The sequence below is a fragment of the Pholcus phalangioides genome, unplaced genomic scaffold (assembly GCF_987345545.1).
Source record: "Pholcus phalangioides strain wild (caught in Gottingen) unplaced genomic scaffold, Ppha-v1.0 ptg000011l_1, whole genome shotgun sequence".
In the NCBI taxonomy this organism is placed as follows: domain Eukaryota; kingdom Metazoa; phylum Arthropoda; class Arachnida; order Araneae; family Pholcidae; genus Pholcus; species Pholcus phalangioides.
In genome coordinates this window covers 41,066,148-41,089,716 of record NW_028301604.1, presented here as the reverse complement: position 1 = coordinate 41,089,716, position 23,569 = coordinate 41,066,148, and the positions used below count along the sequence as shown (strand labels likewise).

Genomic DNA, 23,569 nt, shown 5'->3' with positions numbered 1-23,569 from the left:
AATATTTTAAATAATAAATTTCATAATTAAATTTCAATATCAATCATTTGAAATTATAAATTTTATTTTCAATTAAAAATGGCAATTTTATTTATAATTGTAATGAATTTTAAGAAAATTGATGTTCCGTATTTGGCTATTCGGGCAAATCATTTTCATTCCATCCCTAGTAAGAAGTGAAAATTTTTCTGTTGCCCAGGACCTGTATTTTTTTTGGCACCCCCCCCCCATCATTTTGAATGGAAAAAGAGTAAATTTGCCGCTCTTCCTGGTCCGGTGAACGGGGCACTAGATCCCCTTGACCTTAACTAGTTGCAGCTCTAATTGCACAACTCTGAAAATCTCGATGATCCAGGGGTTTCCACACACTGGAATCAATATTCAACTCTATCTTAATCAGGTACTGAAGAAACATTTTGGTTTGATTACCAACACCAGGTACACACTTTTACATAAAATAGGGAAAAAAAAATCCATTCTACCTTTTCTACAATGTTTAGTTGCAGCAGAGTGTACTTTCTTTCTTCTTCCAATATTAACAAGACATTTCTATCCTTGTTCCAGTATGAACAAATGAACTTTAGATTGAAAAGAAAATAAGAAAGCCAACTATAGAGATGGAGAACAAATATTTAATTTGAAAAAAAAAGTTGAACAAGTAATTTTAGATAAGTCCACACTTGTATATAAAAGTATAAATATTCAATCATCAATATAAAATTCCCGGTTTCAACTGTCTCAAATTTTATCTTATCCAATGCGCAGCTCTTTCTAAAAGGCATTGATAAATGACATTCCAGGTCTTGGTTGGTAATTTTTTATGGTGTAGATTTGTAATTATCGTCCTGCTTGTGAGTGATCATTGGCTAACTTCTTCATAAAGACGGACTGTCTCCAACACATCCCTCAAAGACGGATGACACCATTTCTAACCCCTCTTCAAGTTTTACCACAGGCAGAGATAAACTTCAAAGTTTGGGGGGCATGATGATGTAAATTCATATATACACATATACATTAAATCAGACTCCTCCACCCTTGACAATAGCGGGTGCAATACCCCCCGTATCTCCACCCATGATTTTTACAAACATTTGAGATTCAATAGTAATGGAACATATTCCAGGATTTTATAGCAATATTCCCCAGATAACCGCCATTCAGTACACACAAAAAAAACACTCATAAAACCACAGTAAAGTAGAATCTAATTTATAGGATTCTTATTTACCCTCTTCACTGGAGAGGTACACATATATGTAAGTAACTCCAATGGTTCTATTAAAGATAGACCCAAATTTTTTTTAATTGATTGATGAATTTTTTTTAATTTGTCATTTTGTCATGAAACAAACACAAATCAATGAAAAAAAATTTAATGGTTAGTTTTGACTCAGGTATGAAGAGGTTCAGGGCCGGTCTTTGACTACTGTTTTTGCACCGGGTGTCACTAGGTCTATGCCCCCCCCCCCAGGCGCAAATCCAGAGTGATGTGTCAGAGGTGGCAATTTTTGCTAATCATTACCATCCCGTAAAATACGGGACAGATTCATTCTACCATATTATCAGACTCTAGGCGTGGTGATTGTCCCCATCGCCCCCCCCCAACTTGGTTGGATATTAAGGGACGAAGAAGTCAGAAAACCTTCTTCTAGAGAATGGGATTACTGCTATTTAACTAGTAAACAAACATAAACCCAAAATTGTTTGATTTAATTATGAAATTTAAAAACATTAAAAAAGCAAAACGCCACACATTTATGCAGGATACTGATCACAAATGATTTATCTTCATCATACTTATTTGAATTGAATTCTATGATAAAATTCATGTAGTGCACACATCACGTACGGGCAAAGCTGATAATAAGAGTGGTTAAATTTAAAAGTGAAATTACGTATAATTTCTTCATTTGAAATTATCCCTTTCAAACCCAGTACTAAGAAACAGAAGGGATAGGCAACCACCAGCTAAAGCACCGGGCCCTGCAACTTGGGCAGGCCTGTAACTATTCTGAGGCAACTTGGGTGGTGCCTCGAGCCGAATGAAAGGGGAAGGGAGCACTTGTAACTCCTCTTTTTTCTGAGCATAACTACTTCAAGGAGACTCCAAGAAAAGACTGCTCCCGAGAAAGCATGCTACGGCCCTGGGAATGGGCAGGGCTGTCTTAAGAGTATCATGCCCCTCCCCTCCACGCTCCAAGTAGTTTTTCTGAGGCCCTACCTGGTAAATTCTAGAAAATTTTAACTAGATCTAATTTTCATGAGACCCTCTACTCTTGAGGCTTCTAGGCCGATCCCGGGTGGGCACCATGATGTGTTAAGATGGCACTGGGAAAGGGTTATTTTTTTTCTCTCTGTAGATTTTTTTTTAACCTCAGGGACTTCTGCTTTAAATTCAACGATAACGCACTATTCCCGATGTTTGGGCTGAACATCCCTGATGTTAAAAAAAGAATATCTAAAGTGAAAAGAAGCAACCCACAAGTTTGTGCATACAGGGTTTAAAACGATTATGCATGATCACCGGTAAAAATGATAAATGCTGCAAAATTTACCAAACTTACCGAGACGATTGGTGTTAGTGAGACTTGTACAGAGCGGACTATTCTGAAAAAGAAGTTTGATCTATGGTTCTATTATTTTGAATTTGCTCAGCTAATCTAACTTCCAACTATTCTTCCTACATCTTTTAATGGCAACGAAAGACCACTCAATCTGCTCCTGGAAAATCTTGCATTTCTCTCTTTTCAGATGTTATCTTTTCATTTCCTAAGAACTTTTAGTTCCAGAACTTATTTTTTTCTTGTTTCACGGCGCCAATCCAAATGTTTTCCAATATGTTTCCCAAATGTTTTCCGCTGTGCCTCAAATCGTAATTAATATATAACCTTATCTTAGTTACAGGTAGCTAGATTAAGTTCACACTATAACATATTCCCAAATAATGTATGGAATAATTGCATGTTTTAATAAACTGACACACTATTTAATTAATAAATCTATATGGTGAAACATATCATCGCTCTTACATCTAGTACCTTACCAAGGTATAAAACAATGATGTGAAGCATATCTTAAGGACAACGATACCAATGGAATAAAGCAATACATATTTTGCACCTCAAACTTTTTCCTTAGTTTCAAAAACAGAATCGGGGATGAGGGTCATAATTGTGGAATATGGTTTGCAAAGCTGTTTAAAAAAATCAAATTGAATTTCCAACACATGTTCCTCATTAGTTTCTTGAAAGGGAAAAGCTGTATTTTTTGGGTCCCGTTGTGGCCACACCTTACCAAGGCCTCCTACACAGAGATACTATCTTGCAGTGAAGCTTCATAGGAGGCTTTACCATTACTCACCGGGTACCTGGATTCATGAAACTCCGAAAAGATGTTTAGTTGTGTATGTACGGTTTGTTACAATTTTCGACACACACATAGCTGCACTCAGGGGTGGGTCTCTACCCAATCGGGACATATTTTTGGGCCACCTGACCTCCCCAATTAAAAAAAAACTTGTTTCATCGCGTTCAACGGAACAGCGATATTTTATGTCATAACATATCATGTCGAATTGTTTTTTTGCCCTTTTACCTTGGCGCTCCATCTAGAGCGGGCAGAAATCATTTTCCCATTTTTTCATCCTTTTACTTCTGACTTAACATCCCTTCTATACAGAGAGGGCACAAATAAGTTTAGAAGAGTTGATCCACTTTGCCCAAGAATATTTAGAAGACACCAACGAATAAAGCAAATACACAAAAAATAATAAAAGTCCTAATGCATTTCAACACCAATGGGTGCCGTCTTCAGAGGAAAAATTTAACCACTAGTTTCGCTGACCGAGTTTCCCATTTGGGTTGAATACCAAATCTTCACGCTCGGTTGCTCAGCGGAAGAAGTACGTCTGTTCACTTCAAATGGCGTGGTCAGAATGAAGCTGTGAGCCTGCGTGAGATACTAATGCAGCGTCCTGATTGGACCTTTGCGGAATAGTGCTATCCGATTGGTCCATTCGAATTTTCTTGTAATTCCCGCTCAAAATGAATTTAAGCCATGGTGTTGCGATCGGGGGTGTAGATTTATTATCGTTCACTAGTATATTTTTGAAGGCCCGAATATATGTGCCTTCGTAGAAATCTAGATCAACTGTGGACTTGACTTTGTGAAAAACTCTCGCTTCTTGAAATTTGAATTTGTGGCCTTCTTGCCAACAGTGAGCGGCGATGGTCGATTTTTCACATTCCTGATTCTTAACACAGCGAGCGTGTTCATTTAATCTTGCTTTTATGGGTCTCCTTGTTTGTCCTATATAACCAAGAGAGCAATCACCACATGGAATGTAATAAATGCCCCATTGTTTATTCTCCGGTATAGCATCCTTAGGGGGCATGAAACCAAAGTTTTTAGTGGGCACATCTATGGTTGTTAGATTAAACTTTTTAAGAATCGGTTTGATCTTCAGTGAGAGCACTGGATCGTAGGGTATGACTACACTTTCTCTGAGTGGTCTCTCTGTAATATTTTCTAGAGTGGTTCCTCGTGCCGGTTTCAAGAATTTTCTACTTAATTCGTCAACGATCTTGGTGTTGAACCCCCTGTCTATCGCAATTGCTCTGATGGTTTCAAGTTCATGGTCTAAAGTGTTCCGATCTGAACAGATGTTAAATGCTCTCTCTACAAAGGTGCAAAAAGACGAAAGTTTCTGTTGCATAGGATGGCAAGATCTGAAATGAGGTGGTAATGAGACTGCGAAAGGCTTACGATAGACCGAGGTGTGGAACTGTGATTTCCGTTTCGTTACTAATACGTCCAAGAAAGAGAGTTCATTGTTAGTTTCGAATTCGGCTGTGAACTGAACATGAGGGTCTATGTCATTCATAATGAGTAATAATTGTTCCAAGTCATCTTTAGAGCCGTCCCAAAGCACAAAAGTATCGTCCACGTATCTTCGATAAAATGAGAAGGGCACAACGTTCAATAGCTTACTCTCAAAGTCGTCCATATATATATCACACAAAATCGGCGAGATGGGATTGCCCATTGCTAGACCATCTGTCTGGGTGTAAAACTTGTCATCGAAACTGAAGGCTGTTTGTGAGATACATGTGAAGGTGAGATTGCAAATTTCTTCTACTTCAGGTTGTGAAAAATTGTGGGTTTTAAGTCGTCTTTCTAGACAACTGATACTACCACCTATGGGAATGTTCGTAAACATTGACACTACGTCGAAAGACACCATGTTGAGCTGTTTGGGTTCAATTGTACGTATTATTTGAGCGAAGCTAGATGAATTTCTAACTGTATTATTATTTGACTTAGTGAGGGGAGAGAGAATTGGGACAAGGAATTTAGCGAGCTTGTATGACGCTGTACCAATGTTAGAGACTATGGGACGGAGAGATAGTGTTGGTTTGTGCACTTTGGGTAGGCCATAGATCCGTGACGAAATGGCGTTTGATGGAATTACGCTCTTTTTTGCATGCTCGGGAAGAGAGACACTGGTTTTTACCACTTCTTTCAATTTTCTCAAGTGAGAATCAGATGGATCTTTCTTTAATTCTTTATAAGGACCACTCAAAATATGTGATGTCATCAAATCCGAATATTGCTCTTTAGGCATTATCACAATTTGCCCACCTTTATCTGCTCTAGATATTACTATATTATTATCATTTTGCAATTGTTTGATGCTTCGACGTTCGTCCGGTGAGTAGCCTACGGTGACCTTCTTGTTGTTCTTTCGCTCATTATCTACCAAAATGTTGGATATGAGATGTCTCAGGGTGTCTTTTTGTTCAGGTAGAATCTTACTGCGTGAAACTGACTTCTCTATAGGGGCGATGAAATTGATTGGGTTAAATTTAGGTTTGTCGCAGAAATTAATACCTTGTCTGTCCTATATAACCAAGAGAGCAATCACCACATGGAATGTAATAAATGCCCCATTGTTTATTCTCCGGTATAGCATCCTTAGGGGGCATGAAACCAAAGTTTTTAGTGGGCACATCTATGGTTGTTAGATTAAACTTTTTAAGAATCGGTTTGATCTTCAGTGAGAGCACTGGATCGTAGGGTATGACTACACTTTCTCTGAGTGGTCTCTCTGTAATATTTTCTAGAGTGGTTCCTCGTGCCGGTTTCAAGAATTTTCTACTTAATTCGTCAACGATCTTGGTGTTGAACCCCCTGTCTATCGCAATTGCTCTGATGGTTTCAAGACAAGGAGACCCATAAAAGCAAGATTAAATGAACACGCTCGCTGTGTTAAGAATCAGGAATGTGAAAAATCGACCATCGCCGCTCACTGTTGGCAAGAAGGCCACAAATTCAAATTTCAAGAAGCGAGAGTTTTTCACAAAGTCAAGTCCACAGTTGATCTAGATTTCTACGAAGGCACATATATTCGGGCCTTCAAAAATATACTAGTGAACGATAATAAATCTACACCCCCGATCGCAACACCATGGCTTAAATTCATTTTGAGCGGGAATTACAAGAAAATTCGAATGGACCAATCGGATAGCACTATTCCGCAAAGGTCCAATCAGGACGCTGCATTAGTATCTCACGCAGGCTCACAGCTTCATTCTGACCACGCCATTTGAAGTGAACAGACGTACTTCTTCCGCTGAGCAACCGAGCGTGAAGATTTGGTATTCAACCCAAATGGGAAACTCGGTCAGCGAAACTAGTGGTTAAATTTTTCCTCTGAAGACGGCACCCATTGGTGTTGAAATGCATTAGGACTTTTATTATTTTTTGTGTATTTGCCTTATTCGTTGGTGTCTTCTAAACAAATAAGTTTTCCTAATTATTATTTTGTGTTTCCACTTTGGATATGACGCCCCTCCTAAAGCGAATAGAAATTATTTTCTATAATTTCTTTCACCTTTTCAAGCCAGATCTGGTGCTCCTACTAGAGGGAGCAATCATTTCTAACTTTTTTCGCCTTGTCTACCTCAGATTTGGCGGCCTTCTTACAGCGGGCACAAATAATTTTTCCCAATTTTTTTTGCCTTTTCATTTCGGATTAGACACCCTTCTAGAGCACGCCCAGTTCACTGACCTGCCCCGGTGGAACTAATAGGAAAGTCTGGCGGGTCGGGAGACTGGCCAGTGATCAGGGAGCCAGAATGGAGTGCATGGGTTTTCTCGTGAGCACATTTTTATTTCTCTTCGTGTGACAGGTAGGAACGAGGCCCAAGTGCAGGATCCCTATTTAAAATGGTCAGCAAATCATAGGTTTTAATTCATTTATTGGTTTCTTTTTAATATATATACATTTTTTTCTGAAGTACTGTACTGTATATGAGCTTCTGCGTTTCTAATAAAAGTAATACAAGTCTGGAAAAAAGAGGCATGAAAGGCCTCTTCGGCTCAAAATCGTTCCCACATCATAAGACGCCTTCAATTCTTGTAATACTCCTCACAATACAGGAAAACACTTTGGCTCTCATTAGAAGAAAAATTGGGTGACCACAAGGGTGATTCCTCCATTATTTTTATTTTTCACTGCACAAAAAAAAGAGAAAGGATTTGCGTCTCCCCCAAAATCTCCCGCAGGGGTAAACAAAAAGAGCTCAAAAGAGAGAGAACAAAAGAACGTGTATTATATATTATCTGACCAAAATCGCTATGTACTGTACATATATAGGTGCACTGCCCATCGGTTCTTTTCTTTTCGAAAAATAAATTAATATTAATATTATATGCACATACACTTCCAATTTTTTTCTCATCCCGGTCATTTTTCATATATATTTTATAGTTATTTTTTTAAATAAGTACCTTGAAAATATTTTTCTAGTAATGTATATTTAACACATTTTGGCACCCCTTCTCATTTCACGCCCGGTGCAACTGCACCAGTCGCACTGCCCTAAGACTGCCCCTGAAGAGGTTAAACGACTTTCTTATTTATGTGACATTTGGCTTTGCTCACAATCCATTCCTATACATTTTAATCTTAAAATATTTCATTTATTCGATGCACAACCTCAGATACACATTTTAAATTGACTCAAACTCTGAAATTACAAAAAATTATCATTTCTTTGAATTAAATTTTATTTCTTTTTTTGCAGGTAACATAAGCATGTCAATAAAATTAATCTTTTGTGAATATCGTCACCACAAAAGCCATAATTTTTAGAATGATTGTCAACAGTCACTATACAGAATGTTCTTGATTTCGGAAAAAGAAAAAAGCTCCCCCCTTCTCTAGAACGTAAAATGAAAATTTTGACAATGATTATGGATCTATAAAAAGTGTGTAACTCATAAAATAATTAAACATTTTATGTTTATGCATAAACTTGTATCCGCCCCCCTCCCCAACATTTGCCATCATCTCTATAGTACCTATCGGAATATTAGGTTGGAGAACCCTTAATATTTCTAATAACTAAAACCCATGAATATCCCAAGTTACTTTTGGAGATGGTTGCAAAAAGTGTAATAAAAATATAAAAGGTATTTCTTATTTAATTTTTTTTCAATTAAAAAAAAAGTCAATCCTGAAGAGAGTAAAATATAGACAAAGCCGTCTTCATCATCATATTATGAAAAATTTAGTTTCATGATTTTTCCATACGTATTCTTTGTATTCAGATTATTTTTAAGCATAATCTGATTTTGGAGGGAGTTAACTCTAATTTAAAACTAGGTTTCCATGTTGCTTTTTTCGTGTTTATATGACACTTTGACTTGGTCTCTTGAAAGTTGTATAAAGAGGGTTCTTTCTACTGTATTTCTTTCTTTGTTCCCCCTCTTTTCAGATCCTGAGACCAACCAATGTCTGAATTTGAATGATTTGGCACTACACTGATTTTTATTTACCTATATTGCTCTAAAATATATTTTACACCTTGGCATCTTGATGACGACCCATTAACTTAAGATATCCTCTACTCCCAGGGTTATATAACTAAATCTTTTGTACTTTAATGAGCATCAAAAAGAAAATTAAATCAATGATCATATACTTCCCCTAAGTGGTACTCCACTCATTGTATGATATCAAGACCTATCCCAGAAAAGTTGGTCCATGAAGAACTTATAATTTCAACTGCTTTATGTCTCTGTTTTCTCAAACAAGGTCATAAAAAATCAGCCTGGTAAATGAAGAGAAAAACCTTTTTGCTCAAGTTTTATCTTTGACTCCCATCATATTAAGGATTTGAAGTTGAAACTGCTTCAGAAAACCAGAAAACGCGCTTTGCCCCACCAGTGGTAATTTTTTACCTTCGCTGGTGGGATGAAATCCCCACCAGTTAACATAAAAAAAAAGCACACGTCTTGGTTATTTTGGAATTAATTGTCATCAAAATCATATATGACGTCTGAAGACTTATACTTCAGACCTTAGCAACTTCATTCGTGCATTACATAACTTTTCTCTTTCTCAAAAAAGTATTTGAGAAACATGTATATAGAATTTCGCATAGTCAACATTGATAGTGGAAGCAATAAAGAAATAATAATTTCAATCTGGAATGATGTTTTTTTTTTAAATAATAACGTGATCTTCACGTATTCCCAAGGGATCAGTATGATCCGTCCAGGGAATTTGTTAGTGTTAGGTTAGTAGACATCCATGCCCGAACCGGGATTCGAACCCAGACCTGCACACACTGAGAAGCTAGTTCCCTAACCACTTGACTGCCAGGCGGGTTTCATTTCAGTTGAATGATTTGAAATTGAAATAACCCAGTCTTATAAAATTAAAATGGATTTGGTGTTACGAGCCAGAATAAATATATTTGACGCTATTGAAAAAACAATACTTTTTTTTACCCAGTCTTTAACTTTATATACATTTAAGAAAAACATTTGTTTCGTTAATTCCTCTGGTCTAAAAACATGTTAGAAAAAATTATTTTTTTCTCACACAAAGTTTACATAATTTTTTGTGTATAAATTTTTAATGTTGGTTTATGAATTATTTTGATACATAATGCGGCATGTTTCCATGAACGCGTCAGCAAAAATTTTGCTTGGGTATTTTGAAAAATCGAAAAGTTGTCTATTTTTTGCAAACAATATGCTTAAAGAATAAGTGGGAAATGTCACCTGTCTCATTTTCTAATAAATTTAAACATTTTTAGTTCTAAAAGGGTTAGATACATACAAAAAATATTTAACATGGTTAGTGAGAGCAACAAATAAAAGAAAAAAAAAATAATGATTGCTTTTCATATTGGCATTTTGCTGGATGATTTGTAGTGGAATGACCCTGCTGGCTTTCTTTATGACCCAAATGAGATCCCCAAATTGGGCTTTGTGTAAAGATGGAAACAACCTTTTTTTGGTTTTTTTTAAAAAAGTTTTCATAGAAAACCCACAGAGCTGGGAGAAATTTCTCAGTAGACACCTTGCATAGCCTCCCTGTGCACGTGCAAGGTTCAGTTACAATAAGGTTTTTCCTGGTTCCTTGAGGGGACCATTTGTGGCACCACCTAACCCAAGTGGCATTCATCCATCAGCATGTTTCCTCATATCTTGAATTGGGTTTTTGGTGTTGCTCTTTGTCAGGCACTCCACTTCTGACCTGTCTGACATAGTTGACCCAACCGATAGCAAATGCTACAGCCAGCATATCTCAAGCTCAGTATATCATTATCACATGCTAGCCCATTTACCATGACTAGCAGAGGCTCTGACATAAAATACAAATACAAATACAACGCCACAACAGGCAAATTGCCAAACGAGGTGGCTGACTTAAGAACATCATGGATCCCCGAGCCATTTTTTGGAGGCCCTACCAACTACTGCTACACAACACATGCACCCCGCCCACACAACCCCCCCCCCCCGCGGAACCCCCAACGAATCGGTACATGCGGGAATGTGCGTCTACGTGTAGTGAAACCTGACGTGAAGTTTTTTGTTTCTCTGTAATGCTTGTTATGTGCAGTCCTGCCATCTGCCACCAGTTTTTCTAACTATGAGTGAAGTGTTATGATTGAATGATTTATTGTTGTAGGACTGTTGTTCTCTGTGGCAAGACTTTTTAACGGGGGGATTGGCTCGCATTTGTGCCTTGAAGTTGGGAACCACAGAAAACCAACTTCAGCCGACCACCACTGTGGGGTTCGAACCCGGATCCTCGCATCGCGAGTCCGTCACTATAACCACTCGACCACCACAATTGGGTGGTCGAGTGGGTACACTTAAAAATATTGGGGGAGGTGGCTGAAAGTTGTTGGTCATCTATAAGGGACTCGAGTGTAGCGTGAGGGAAGGCACACTACAGTTGTTTTCAGAAATTATTGGGGGGGGGGGGTGCTAAGCCACCATACAAAATTCTTTGGAAGGGCTCAAATGGCATCAGCCCCCAATGTTCCAGCACCTATGATGACTAGGTGAAAACACCTGTGAGATGATCATCTGCAGTAACTAAAAGCTCAATTGCACTGTGTGGGTTAGATGGCAATTCAGCAAACTGATTTCATCTAGCCCAGTTAGCTCCATAACAGATGTGTGAGTATCTCATTTTCAATTTTTTTTATATAAGAATAATAATAGAAGTACCAAGCACCCCATTCTCCTTCCATTTTTTTCCCTGTCATCTTTCTCTTGTTGTGTCCTGAAGCAAGTAGAAAGAAAAGTAGCTACACCCATATTATTGTACCCACAAGATCGTAAAGCACCAGTGAATATAGAAAGTAAAGTAGTTTGTGACAAACCAATGGTCACACTTCTGGTTTAATAGTGAGCATGATGTGAGCATGAGCATGGTTCATGCATGTTGCTTGTCCTGATTTCCCATCAATGAGGGTAAGTTCATCATAGCTGCGTGATTGATGTCAGCTGTCGTCTGTTCTTTTAACTCCGGAAGCCTTACGTGAAAGAGTGGCCTTGGGATGGAGAACTGGAGACATCTTCATGTCCTAACTACCACAGCGGAGTTAACCAGCGAACGGAGAAGTGTAAGACTGACTGAATGTGAGCGAATTGGAAAAGTGATTGAGACCATATCTCTGTTGAAGCTGGCTACTGATGAAACAATGAATCACTGCAGACAGCATATCATATTAGAATATCTCCCGGACATCCTACATGACTCTAAAACCACCAGAAGGCATTAGCAGCTATGCCACATTTTACATAACAACGAGGTGTGCATTGCCCGATGATGATGCTGCATCATGTTTGATGGTATTGGGCCAATACTACAGTATTCAGTGGATATTGACAAGTGATAAAGTGAAAACATTTTATGAAAAATACAAAAATAATTCAAGGGTAGGGTGGTTCCAGCCACTTGGGTCCATACGGTTACAAGCTTACTCCCCAACTTCACTTGTACTAGCAGAACTAGTGGAGAGTTTACTAAACAACTTTATCACACAGAGCAACTTTAGTAGCAGTGAGTAAAATTGCAAGCAAAAAGCTAGGAAACTGACTCAATATGATGCAGTCTAAGGGCCCATATTCAGGCATATTTAAGCAGTCTGCTGCAACATGGTAATTTTTTCCCTTTTTTAAAGAATTTGTTGAAGGACTAGATATCACCACAGTAGATGTTCCTTCTCAAAATTCTGCTCCTCTTATCCAGCTCATTGAGCAGCAGGTAATTCAAAAATTTCTGAAGCTGAAATAAAGTATGTTTTCAAAAAATATCTGAGCATAGAACTAGCAGTCTGTCTTTTCTAGAAACATTCTCATGTCTTACACTGAACAATTTGTTTACATCTGTCTCATTATTGTTACTTTCAGGGTACGTTTAAGGATTTCTATTGGTATATAAGCTATGCTCATAAACATAGAATTTTGTTGCAAAAATTTACACTAGAAATCTTTAGGGTCCCAGAAATTCATTTTACACTAATATAAATGGGGAAAACTATTTCGGTTTACGAACAGACTTCAGGAACAAATTAAGTTTGTAAGCCAAGGGTCGACTGTACCTATATTTTGATTGACTTCTGTAAATGCACAAATGTATTACTATTGCACTGTGGCTTTCAAAAATTAACTTGAGATTCTTCACTTGAACTGCACACTATTTTGTTTTTTAAAACAGTGCAATATGACGAGTTCTTTTTTTAAAAATAAATGAACCTCTTAATAAAAAAAATAATGAATAATTATTTGAAAAGAAAAACTGCTCGCTTCCTTCCAAAACAGAAAAAAAACCTGGGTTTTTCAACTTAGAAAAATCAGCCTCGAAGGGTAACTACTTGCAGACGTGCCAACTTTTGGAAACCAGAAATCTGGAGATTCTCCCAAAGGGGGATTCGATCAAAAAAAAAAATTCACAAGAAAAAATTTTTCAATTTTTTTTTTTTTAATCAATTACGAAAAAGTTCCACCCCCCTTCCCCAAGGCAGGTTTTGCATTACACCTGAGCAACATATAATTCCCCGTCAGTCTTTCCATGCAGAATAGAGAATTCACATCTACATACTGTTCATAAAACAAGTGTTTCATTCCGTGGATGCTATCAGTGATTATGTTGGGTATATATGAACTCTTAAAAGCTTTATATAGCTTAAAGTTTTATATTTTCTTTCTGAAGACGTTTAATCAGAGGAAACAAAAACTTCAAAATACAAAGCTGCTGACAAAAAAACTTGTGTTTACCGCACGTCTGTTGATGGAATAATATAACTATTATACAGGAATTTTGGCAACCAAGGTCATGGCCCTGATAAGTGATTGCCGATAAACGCTATGTAAGCAGTAACGTCTTTGCCAATTGCTTAAATGCGGTCACCAAGACTTTTTTTTACGGCTTCTCTCGATCGAAATTACCACGGCTGTCCTCTATGGGCGTTTTCCCTAACGATGATGGCAGTCATTGACATCACAATAACGTGAAAAATCACGTAAAATCTAATTTTCTGCTAAAATCTAGAGAAATTTTAACAAATCCGGACAGCAGGAGGAAGGATGAAAAATCCGCAGTCTCCCACCTAAATCCGGGGAGTGACAGGTCTGTACTTGTGAAGTAGTTTGAACAATCTTGCAGGAAAGTGCAAGTTATATATACATATAAAAGAGGGAAATTTGTAAATGCAGGTAAAAAATATTTAGTAAAAAATATTCTTACTAAAAATCATAATCATGAAGAAAATAACAATCTGTGCAAACAGAATGATGAAATGAAAACTTTTCAGAAAAATCTTTTCATCACAAAACAGTCTATTATCCCAAAAAAGAGCACAGAATATATACCAATCCAAAAATATAAAATGCCAATTTTATTTATAAGAATAGCAACAGAAAATGAGGGATTACCAAGTGCTCAGACAATGAAAAACTGTTTCTCTTTGAGTACAAATCTAATTGTAACTGCAATGCCATAGATATATTTTTTCTCAAATGATAACCCCAAAAATCTGGTGTGTACTGATTTCGTCTAAAATTCACATAAAATCCATTTCTACAAACATTCATTAATTTCAGAGTATTTCTAAGATCATTATTAGAGATAAGTAAATTTTGCAAATAAAAAATAAAAATTTCATTAAAACAATTTAAGAAATCAGTAATTTCGTATATATTTGCAAAAAACAAAATTCAATCAAAAATCGTGCATTTATTGGCAAAAAATGAACGGAATTTTTTTTCTAAGTTTAAATCACAGTAATTATTTAAAAGCTAAAACTCAAGTAGTCTATATATTCTCTTGCATCAGTCTTTGCCTTCCGTCAGTAATAACAATGTTGTGGATACTTAAACATCTCTCAAAATGAACACAATTAGGAACTATGAAAGCTTTGAATAGCTGTTCTTGCAAAGTTCAAAAGTACCAGCATTTTTTTTTTTCCAGTTAAAGTCTGCATGACATAGACAGAAGTGTCTGGGTTAGCTACTGGAAGTAATTGTTTGTTAATATGATTGTATCTATCAATGAGCCTATTCCATGGCACATGCTTGGAAAAATCAAGAGAATTTTTTCAATAACAGATTTAGAAGCAGAGATGATGTAGAGGTTGTTACAGCTTTAGATGGACAAAATACCAATGTGCTGGTAGATTTAATTCATTGCATTGGATATCATGGTAGTCATTTTATTTCAACAATTATCCTACTGTCTTGAACATAATATTGTGCACTTTATCACAATTATCATTCTCAATTTTTTTTCTTTTTTCAAAAATGCCCTTGACTTTGGAACTAAAGAGTATTAGGGTAGTCGTTTCAAGGCCACTTACTCCATAAAACTTGCATGAATAGATAGTTTGTATCTTTCAAACTGTCAATTAATTCCATAATTTTCTTACAGAATATGACTTAGGATTGCATTTTCAAAAATAAAGAAAGATTACCTGAACTAGGCACATATTTTGCAAAATAATCTCATAATGAACTAGTTCATGCAAGGGAATTTTAAGCATGTAATGGCACAAGTACCAAGTAAAAGCATGAGCAATTTGTGCTTAAAAAAATGTAAATTTTCAATTTTTTTAAGATTTTACGAAATCACATTTAACTGTTAAATTTTTCAAATTTCACATTTATCTATGAAATAGATACGAAAATTACGTATCCCTACTTATTATTTATCATATGTTCGTTATCATGTTTGAAATCAACAACCAAAAAAAAAAAAAAAAAAATGAAGCCATACATGTATATGGTGATGACATAAAACTGGGAACTGGCATAGGTACTCTTCCAAGAGCTACAAAAGGGAAAATAAACTACAATTAGAAAATATTACGATTTAAATAAAAATATATTAAAATGTAATAAGACCAGTGATGCATTTGGTGTCACATTCAATGCCTTCACTGACTGATGAGAATAAATATAATTTACTCATTTTTTTGTTTCTGTTCCAGATGACTTCAGCATGCAATTTTAAATATAATCAGAAAACAGAGTTTCCACTAAAGAAAACATGTAGCCCAACAAACCTAAGGGTATAACAAATTTAAGTTCATATATTATCAAGCATAATGATTTTTGCTGTGTTTTTCAGGAAGTTTCACTATTTTCAGGCTAGTCATTTAGGGCCCTGACTTTTGAAAATACACTAAAAATGGTATATATATATATATATACATTGAGTACATGTGCTTCCCCCCCACCCCCAGGAAAAAGTTGAAATGACGGCCCTGACTATTTTGTTAATCCATGTTCAGGCACTGAGGAAAGATATACTTTATTATTTAAACCCTTCAATTGTTTTTTTCCCACTCTTTCTTTCAATAAAATGAATTTTTTCTTTCCCATACAAAAATTCACCAAAAGTAGTGAATCCAAGTATACTTAAAAAACGGGAAAAGAAGATTACTCAAGTAAGATTACTTCTTTTTCTGTTTGAAAGTAAAGACATGTTTTAGCTATTCAATAACAATAGATGATATGATAAATGAAGACGGGGGACGTATGTAAGTGAATATCCATCATTAGAGTAGTAGCAATTTTTGGCCAAGGAACAAGTATTTGTTTTCATTTCAAAATGGCATTTCAAAGGCTTTGATGCTGATAGTTTATTTTTAACTTGGCCCGACTCAACTCGTAATTTTCAATTTTAAATTTAATGACTGAATAAGAAAAACGTGTTGGCGGCAGTAAAATAAACAAATTAAAAGAAACGTTTCTTATATACGAGAGCCAAAACTATCGTGTAAGGCAGCGGTTCTCAACCAGTGCTCCGTGCGAACTCCCCAGGGGCTCCGCAGCTCGAGAAAAATACAAAAAAACCCAGTAAATTCTGAAAAAATAATTATAATAATTAATTATATGTATTTTTGAATAATAAATAATAAATCAGTAACTTTGATGAATGAATGAAAAATAGGCCTACACAGGGGCTCCTCCATGGAAATTATATACCAGAAAGGGCTCTGCGAGTCAAAATAAGTTGAGAACCGCTGGTGTAAGGGAACAAACAGTCCGGCAGATTTTTCAATTAGGACGGAAGCACAGTAAGGGGCTGATAGGGTTCCAGCCCGGGGACCCTAAATGAGATAATTCTAATTTTTGTTTTTTCACACTATAAATTCACTATATGGGGCCCGTGAAAAATTTGGCCTGAGACCACCAAAGATTTCAGCTAGGGGGCCCTACTGCAAGATGTGGGGCCACTAGACCAGTGTTTCTCAACCTTTAAAATCCTCCGGTACATGGTTGATTTTTTTTCTTGATTGGAAGGCCTGGGCATATACAAAATAAATGGGTAAAAATGAAGCAATAAACCACTCACAGCCTAGTTTGGTGGATGTCAAAAAAAAACCGATGGTTGAGGAACACTGCGCTAGACCAACTAAGGGCCCTTTCAAAGGAGGGATTTCACATATTTTTTCCGCCGTCATAATTTGGTGAGATCATTGAGATCTGTTGTGTTTTCGTCCATTAACATTCAGAAATCATTGTGTGCCACGTCCTCGATATGCTGATCCCTTGATCATGAACTGTCGCTGTGTGAAATGGATTGATATTCCAATCATTGTCTGGCTCAACAGAGAGATCGTGGCAATTTCTCTGATTTAGAGAATTTTCATAGACTTAAACCGGTGAGATTGTACTTTCTTCTATGTCACGATCATGGTTATAATTTAATAGTAATGTGGAAATAACTAGAAACTAATGTAAGTCAATCTTACGACTTGTGTAAATAAATGACTTAATCTGAAATTTGCCAATGTTTTTCTTGTGTTTGTGCCCAAAGACGTATCTGTTAGATGTATGAATCATGGAAAGTAGCTGAGGAATATGTTACACTTACCTGTAACAGGTCACACTGCACTTGCAAAAAATGTATGTGACGCTCACAAACTTTAAATAGCCACATGCTATCAGTAAAAAAAGTTGTACCTATGAGGCACAGCTTTTCCCCACTCTCATTTAGGGTCCATGATAAGACAGTTTTGGTTTCAGTGCAGCACAGGATAGTTTTGCTCTCTATTCATACTTTGTGTGCCACTGTCATGGCCGGCCAAATGATCTTTGTTTGCATCATTGAGGAATCCCCAAGTGAGCCTTCTGTGGGCTCTGCTTTTTTTGCTCAATACTTTGTTTTGTATTTACCACAAATCTGCTGGGCACTGAAAATGCAACGTCCCTTGTGAGAGTTGCTTGCCCGGTTCGAAATATCCAGTAATTTGTAGAAGCAAACGACAAGTGGAAAATTAACACAATTCAACTTTCGCATGAAAATGTTATTAAGTTTGGACTAACATTACGCAATTGTAACAATAAATTTTTCAACACATAAAACCCTCGATTTAATATTGACAAAATGGAATATTCTCACCGGTTTGTGGGTCAGTCAATAATCAGTCTAACAGATTTAGAAACATTAAAAAAGCAAAACGTCACACATATTTATGCAGGGAATGCATCACGAAGAATCTATCTTCTTCATACTCATTTTAATTGAATTTTATGGTAAAATGCGCAGAATGCACGCATCACGTACGGGCTAAGCTGTTAATAAAAGTGGTTAAATTAGTGATATTTTTCCGTATGATTTCTTTCATATTCATAAAACTCATAAACTTCATTTGAAATTATCCCTTTCAGAACCTAACTTGTTGGATTTAACTAACAGATGTAAAAACATTAAAAAAGCAAAACGTCACATATTTATGCAGGGAATGCATCATTTTTCCGTATGATTTCTTTCTCTGATCTGCACTTAAATCACTGTTGTCACTGTCCATTATCTGAAAGTTATTAGAGATTGATATAAATTTCACAATATATATAGGTAATCTTTAACAATTTTCCAAACTTTTTTCCAATATCACCTTGAAGCCTGTGGACTGATGGAACAGCATCCGTCAGTCTTTTCTTCAAAGACCATCTTGTGAAGCATCCATCTAGATGCTTCACAAGATGCCTTAGAGGTAACTCATTGAAGTGGAAAAGACAAATAAGCCATTGCAAAGGATGGCCTATTTCTTTCTCTATTAATTTAATAACACCATTTTTATAAACAGTATTGGTAACAGTTCCGTCGCATCCGATCGCCATCAATCCGCTCGTATCAAAATCTTGCTTCAAAAAGTCTAGGATTGATGACTTTATATCCCTTGCTCCACTACTCTCTTGGAGTTGTGTTATCGAGATAAATTAACCCGGTCTCCTGTAATGTGTTCTTCAGACATGGTTCTTCTATGGAAAGAATCACCACCTTTGACATTAGCTAAAATTTTGTCTTTTCGACCATCAAAATATATTCCTCGCACATTTTGTTCATGGAATTATCTTGCAAAAGAACTCTCTGTGATGCTCTTTCACGCCTTATTTTCATCTGGTCTATTGTCATATTTGGCTTCTCTTTCATCAATAACCCAACATCTTCTAGCACAGCATTCGCAATAATTGCAGCTGATCGATCAGACACACCAGTTCTATTCACACCATTCAGACACACAAGCAAGAGGGTTAATATTTGGAAATTTAGTTCTCATCTGTGAGGATGATGGTAGAACTTCAAAAGCAAATGAAGTACTTGCTTCGACACTGATTGATGGACCAGCTTCAGGTACTGGTAGATGGAAATGCCAACTTCAACGGCAAACAGTGTTTTGGCTCATATAGATCACTTTCCTCAGAATCGTTTAAGTTTTCAGTGGTTGATGAACTAGTTTCCGCAGTTTCTTCTTACGATGACTTCAAATATGGGATACCATTTTCATTTCCCCTTCATTGTTTTTCAATTTGTTCATTGTTAGGACCTTTACTCGACCAATGGCCATCTTGCGCGTACTTTGATCTTGCAAGAAATCTTGCTCTAAATTTGGGATCTTTCTCAACTTGCCACACTAAAAGTCTTCACAATCCCATTTGCATGCTGCAAAGTCAAACAATTTCCGTGCTTCGCACTGAAAAAAATTCAAGTTCAACTTGAAAGTTTGAGAATCTTCATTGAATAGCTCAATAATAAAAAGTAATTTTATGTTCTAGACATGGTAAAATTTTGACAACGCAGATATTGGGAAAATAATAGTCTATTATTGTGAATCTATCAAATATGCGTGAAATATTAACTCAATTTTTGAAACTAGTTCATTTAGAAAATTCTGCCTGAATTAAAAAATAAAATTCTATATAATTCATGAAAACAAATGGTTGGGATGGCAGGCAAATTTTGGAAAAATATTTATCCATCAAATGGATGCTAAAGGTTGAAGCACCACCCAGTATACCGTATAACACAGTTAAGAGAGGCAGCTCGAGGCATTGTTTCAGCGCATAAGCCACACCAATGAAACACTACAATGAAAACTCCAAGCAGTGTTCTACTCTCTCATTTCAGGGAGTGGGGAATTTTTGGCTACTGGTTCTGTGGATTGATATCAACCAATGAACCATCAATGATTTCTAACACTAGCCAGTTTATGACATAGGCAGCAAAATATCAATATTAGCGATTCAGTAAAAAATCATATTTTTCCAAGCAAAAGCATATAATCGTATTAATGAGTAAAAAATTGTACATAATATAATAAAATCCAAACAGTTGGCAGGTATATGCGTTACTTTCAAAACCAAAACTTCTCCTCCTAAACTACTATTTCAAGTCATGTGACCTCAAGGACTGGTAGTTTTTTTGTGGTACCTCTCAACTAAAGGTAGTTGAAGCGGTCCTCTGACTGGTAGTTAATTTGGATCAGTAGTTCTCAAGAACCACAAAGATAGTTTACTCCCCAGGTGCTTTATTTGCTTGAAATGTTGTTTTCATGCAAGTAAAAATTAAATCTCCAGGTGAAAAATTTTCCCATTTTTGACATTGTTTTTGTTACTGGTGCGCACAAGCACATACTTTGCTTCTTTTTCATAAACTTTTTTTCCCTATTAGTGGGTGTAGCTACAATACTAGTAACTAATTCCAGCAAATACGGAATTTATTATTTTTCACACTAAGCACAGTATTTACATTTGGGGAAGAGGATGGGTGAAAAATTCTAGTCTGGGAATCAGTGAGAGGAGCTAACCCAGAGGGCTGAGGGATACCAAGATGTGGGGTCCCAGAATCTGGGCAACTCAAGACAAAATTTTCAACAGTGTGAGACATAATTTTAACACTCTTCTAGTGTATAAGCTTTAAAAGAATGCTGAGAAGTTCTACCTGTATTCTCAGCTAGATAAAATGATTTAAAAAAAAATTCTGTGAATCATTCAGTTTGAATTTTACTTACACATGAGGTGCCGGAACCTGGTGGCTGAGGCTATTTCAGCCCCCAACCCAAGAAATTTTGTGAAGGGAGGCTCATCTCCCCTCCCAATAATAAATGAATATACAATGCAACACGTCTTCTCTGTTGCTGTGTATGAGTTATTTATTTTGGAACGATTTGTAACTTTTTGCCCTTTCCCCCACCTCAACATTTTCTTCACGTCGGCGCCTCTGACTGACATAACATTTTTTCTTAAATTTTTCTGTTATTAACCACTTGATACTGTATAAACAGAATTGTTACTTACCTAGTTGCTTCAAATAAAAGGTCCAAAGAAGCAAAAGAAGTTTTGCCTTGATAAACAGTTTAAAGAAAATGATGAATGCACAAATGGCATAGCCCCTGTCAAGATTCCATATATCTGCTGGTATCAGTCATAAACCAGAGAAAAAGTTTTCTAAAAAATTTTGGCATTCTCTTTGGGCATTCATTGGTCTGCTTAAATATGTCTCTGGCTCACCCCAGCAATGCAAAATTTAATTTATTGTAAAACACTTTTACCCTGAGGCAACAGAGGGGCGCCTGCGTGGACATTATCAAGCAAGAAAAAGAGGATGTGAGCTCTACAAAAATACCCTTTGTAAGTGCCGGATGCCATACCAGATATGTTTAGAAAGAACAAGCATAGGGTGAAAAAAAAAAATTTTTTTTATTTAATTCATTATGAAAACAACAGTAAAAGGTTTCAATTTACTGTGGGTGCTCAAGTAGCCATAGCACCACCACCCCGCTGCTTCTGCAGCCAATGCTATAACATATGGTGTTTGGATACCCTCCATCCCTTAGACAAACACTGGACAATCTTTGACACAAGCAAAAGTTGAGGGGGATGGGGGCTCAACCATAAATGCCTCCTTTATAGGCACCTAAAGGCTATGTTTTGAAACAGAAGCTCCAGCAAGATTCAAGATGCGTAGGAAGGAAAAAAGCAATTTTCCCTTTTAATTTTTTTTTTTCATGATCAATATTTGAGAGAAAAAATCAGAAATCTATGTAGGAGATTTTTATTTCTGAATCAATTCTGTTTGTGCTCCACCCCACATGCTACAAAACACTGTGGGTGCTTGAGCACCCCGTGCAACCCGGATCCAACACCACTGCAGAGGTGTCGTTTTCTCTAATTTATCAAATTTACTTATTTTCCTCAAGCTTTCATGGATGCCCTGCGAATAGCACACGAAGCACTGGCTGAAAACTGCTGTTATACCACCATCACAATTTTTTTCTTTGTGGGGCAATTGTCTATTTAGTGGTCTGGGACCAACAGAACCATAATCTTTACATATAAGTTTGTGATGTCAGCAGAAAAAACATCAATATATGTAAGGTGAGATTCTTCTGAGGCACAAGGCAAATTTTTATTTACTATTCCATATGAGTCAAGGTTTATATAACATCAGTGATTCAGTAAAAACTTATATTTTTTGAAGCAAACCTTATAGCCATATTCATGAACAAAAATTGTACCAGATATGATGAAATCCTAACGATTGACAGGTTTATGCCACATGCACATGCAATTTTGTTGTTGCGCCATAGCTAGTCTCTTGGTAAAGATATACACAATTCAAAAATTAATAATAAAAATGAGTAAAATACTGCAAAAGAAGCTAAGAAATAAATTTATTTTTTAAAAAATCTCAAGAAAAACCGATTACCGTAGCATTAAGAGTATTTCTGATAGCTCTGTAGTTAAGTGTGTCTATCTGTAGAAACTACACACAATTCGTGGCAGTTAGCGATTCTGCACATGTTTATTGTGTTGAATTCCCCTCCCTCAGAATTTATTTTAATCCATAGGAATTGGCAGCAATGTTTACTTAACCACAATTGACAATTCTTCTGTTATTTTACCAATAATTGGCATCTTTGCTTACCCTTTGGCATTATTTTTGGCTATAATTGGCAATTTTCCATATTAATCAGTTATATTTAAGCTATTCCTTTTGCGGAAATATAGTCAGCCTATGGATGATAACTAAAAAAAACAAAAACTTTCAACCACCAATTATTGTTTCAAAGAGGCTCCCAACTGCCCCATGCAATAGCTTAGCCTCACTCCCTTCCTCCAGGAAATGACATCACATGATGTGGTGAACACATAATCAAGCATACCTAGACAGGCAAACTGGAATGTCTGTAGGGGCCATCCGGTATACATGCTTAGTTTGTACTAATAACAATGTTGAACAATGGCAACTTTGGATGGCAATGAAATTGCATCCATTGCAACGGAAACAGACTAATTTTTGACTTAGTTGAGATGGATCTCTGAAGCAATTTTTTCAATGGCATAGTTTTCACATTATTTTTTACAATTTTATATAAAAGAAATCAAATTAAATTTTAGAAATTATTTGGCTATTGATTTTAAAAACAAAATTTGGGAATTGAAACAATCTGTTTTTAATATT

At 36.3% G+C, this 23,569-nt stretch overlaps 1 protein-coding gene across 12 annotated transcripts in view; it reads right to left on the bottom strand.

Annotated features, from left to right (window-relative positions):
* The window catches only part of Oga (O-GlcNAcase), a 338,350-nt gene that overhangs the window by 126,265 nt on the left and 188,516 nt on the right, over positions 1 to 23,569 (bottom strand). For 10 of the 12 annotated variants that reach the window (XM_089239539.1, XM_089239538.1, XM_089239549.1 and 7 more), the window contains one exon: positions 15,590 to 15,643. The exons of the other annotated variants lie outside the window; for them this stretch is intronic. In XM_089239539.1, the coding sequence (XP_089095665.1) occupies positions 15,590 to 15,643 (54 nt within the window). The remainder of the gene's footprint in view (positions 1 to 15,589; positions 15,644 to 23,569) is intronic. 12 annotated transcript variants of the gene reach the window in all.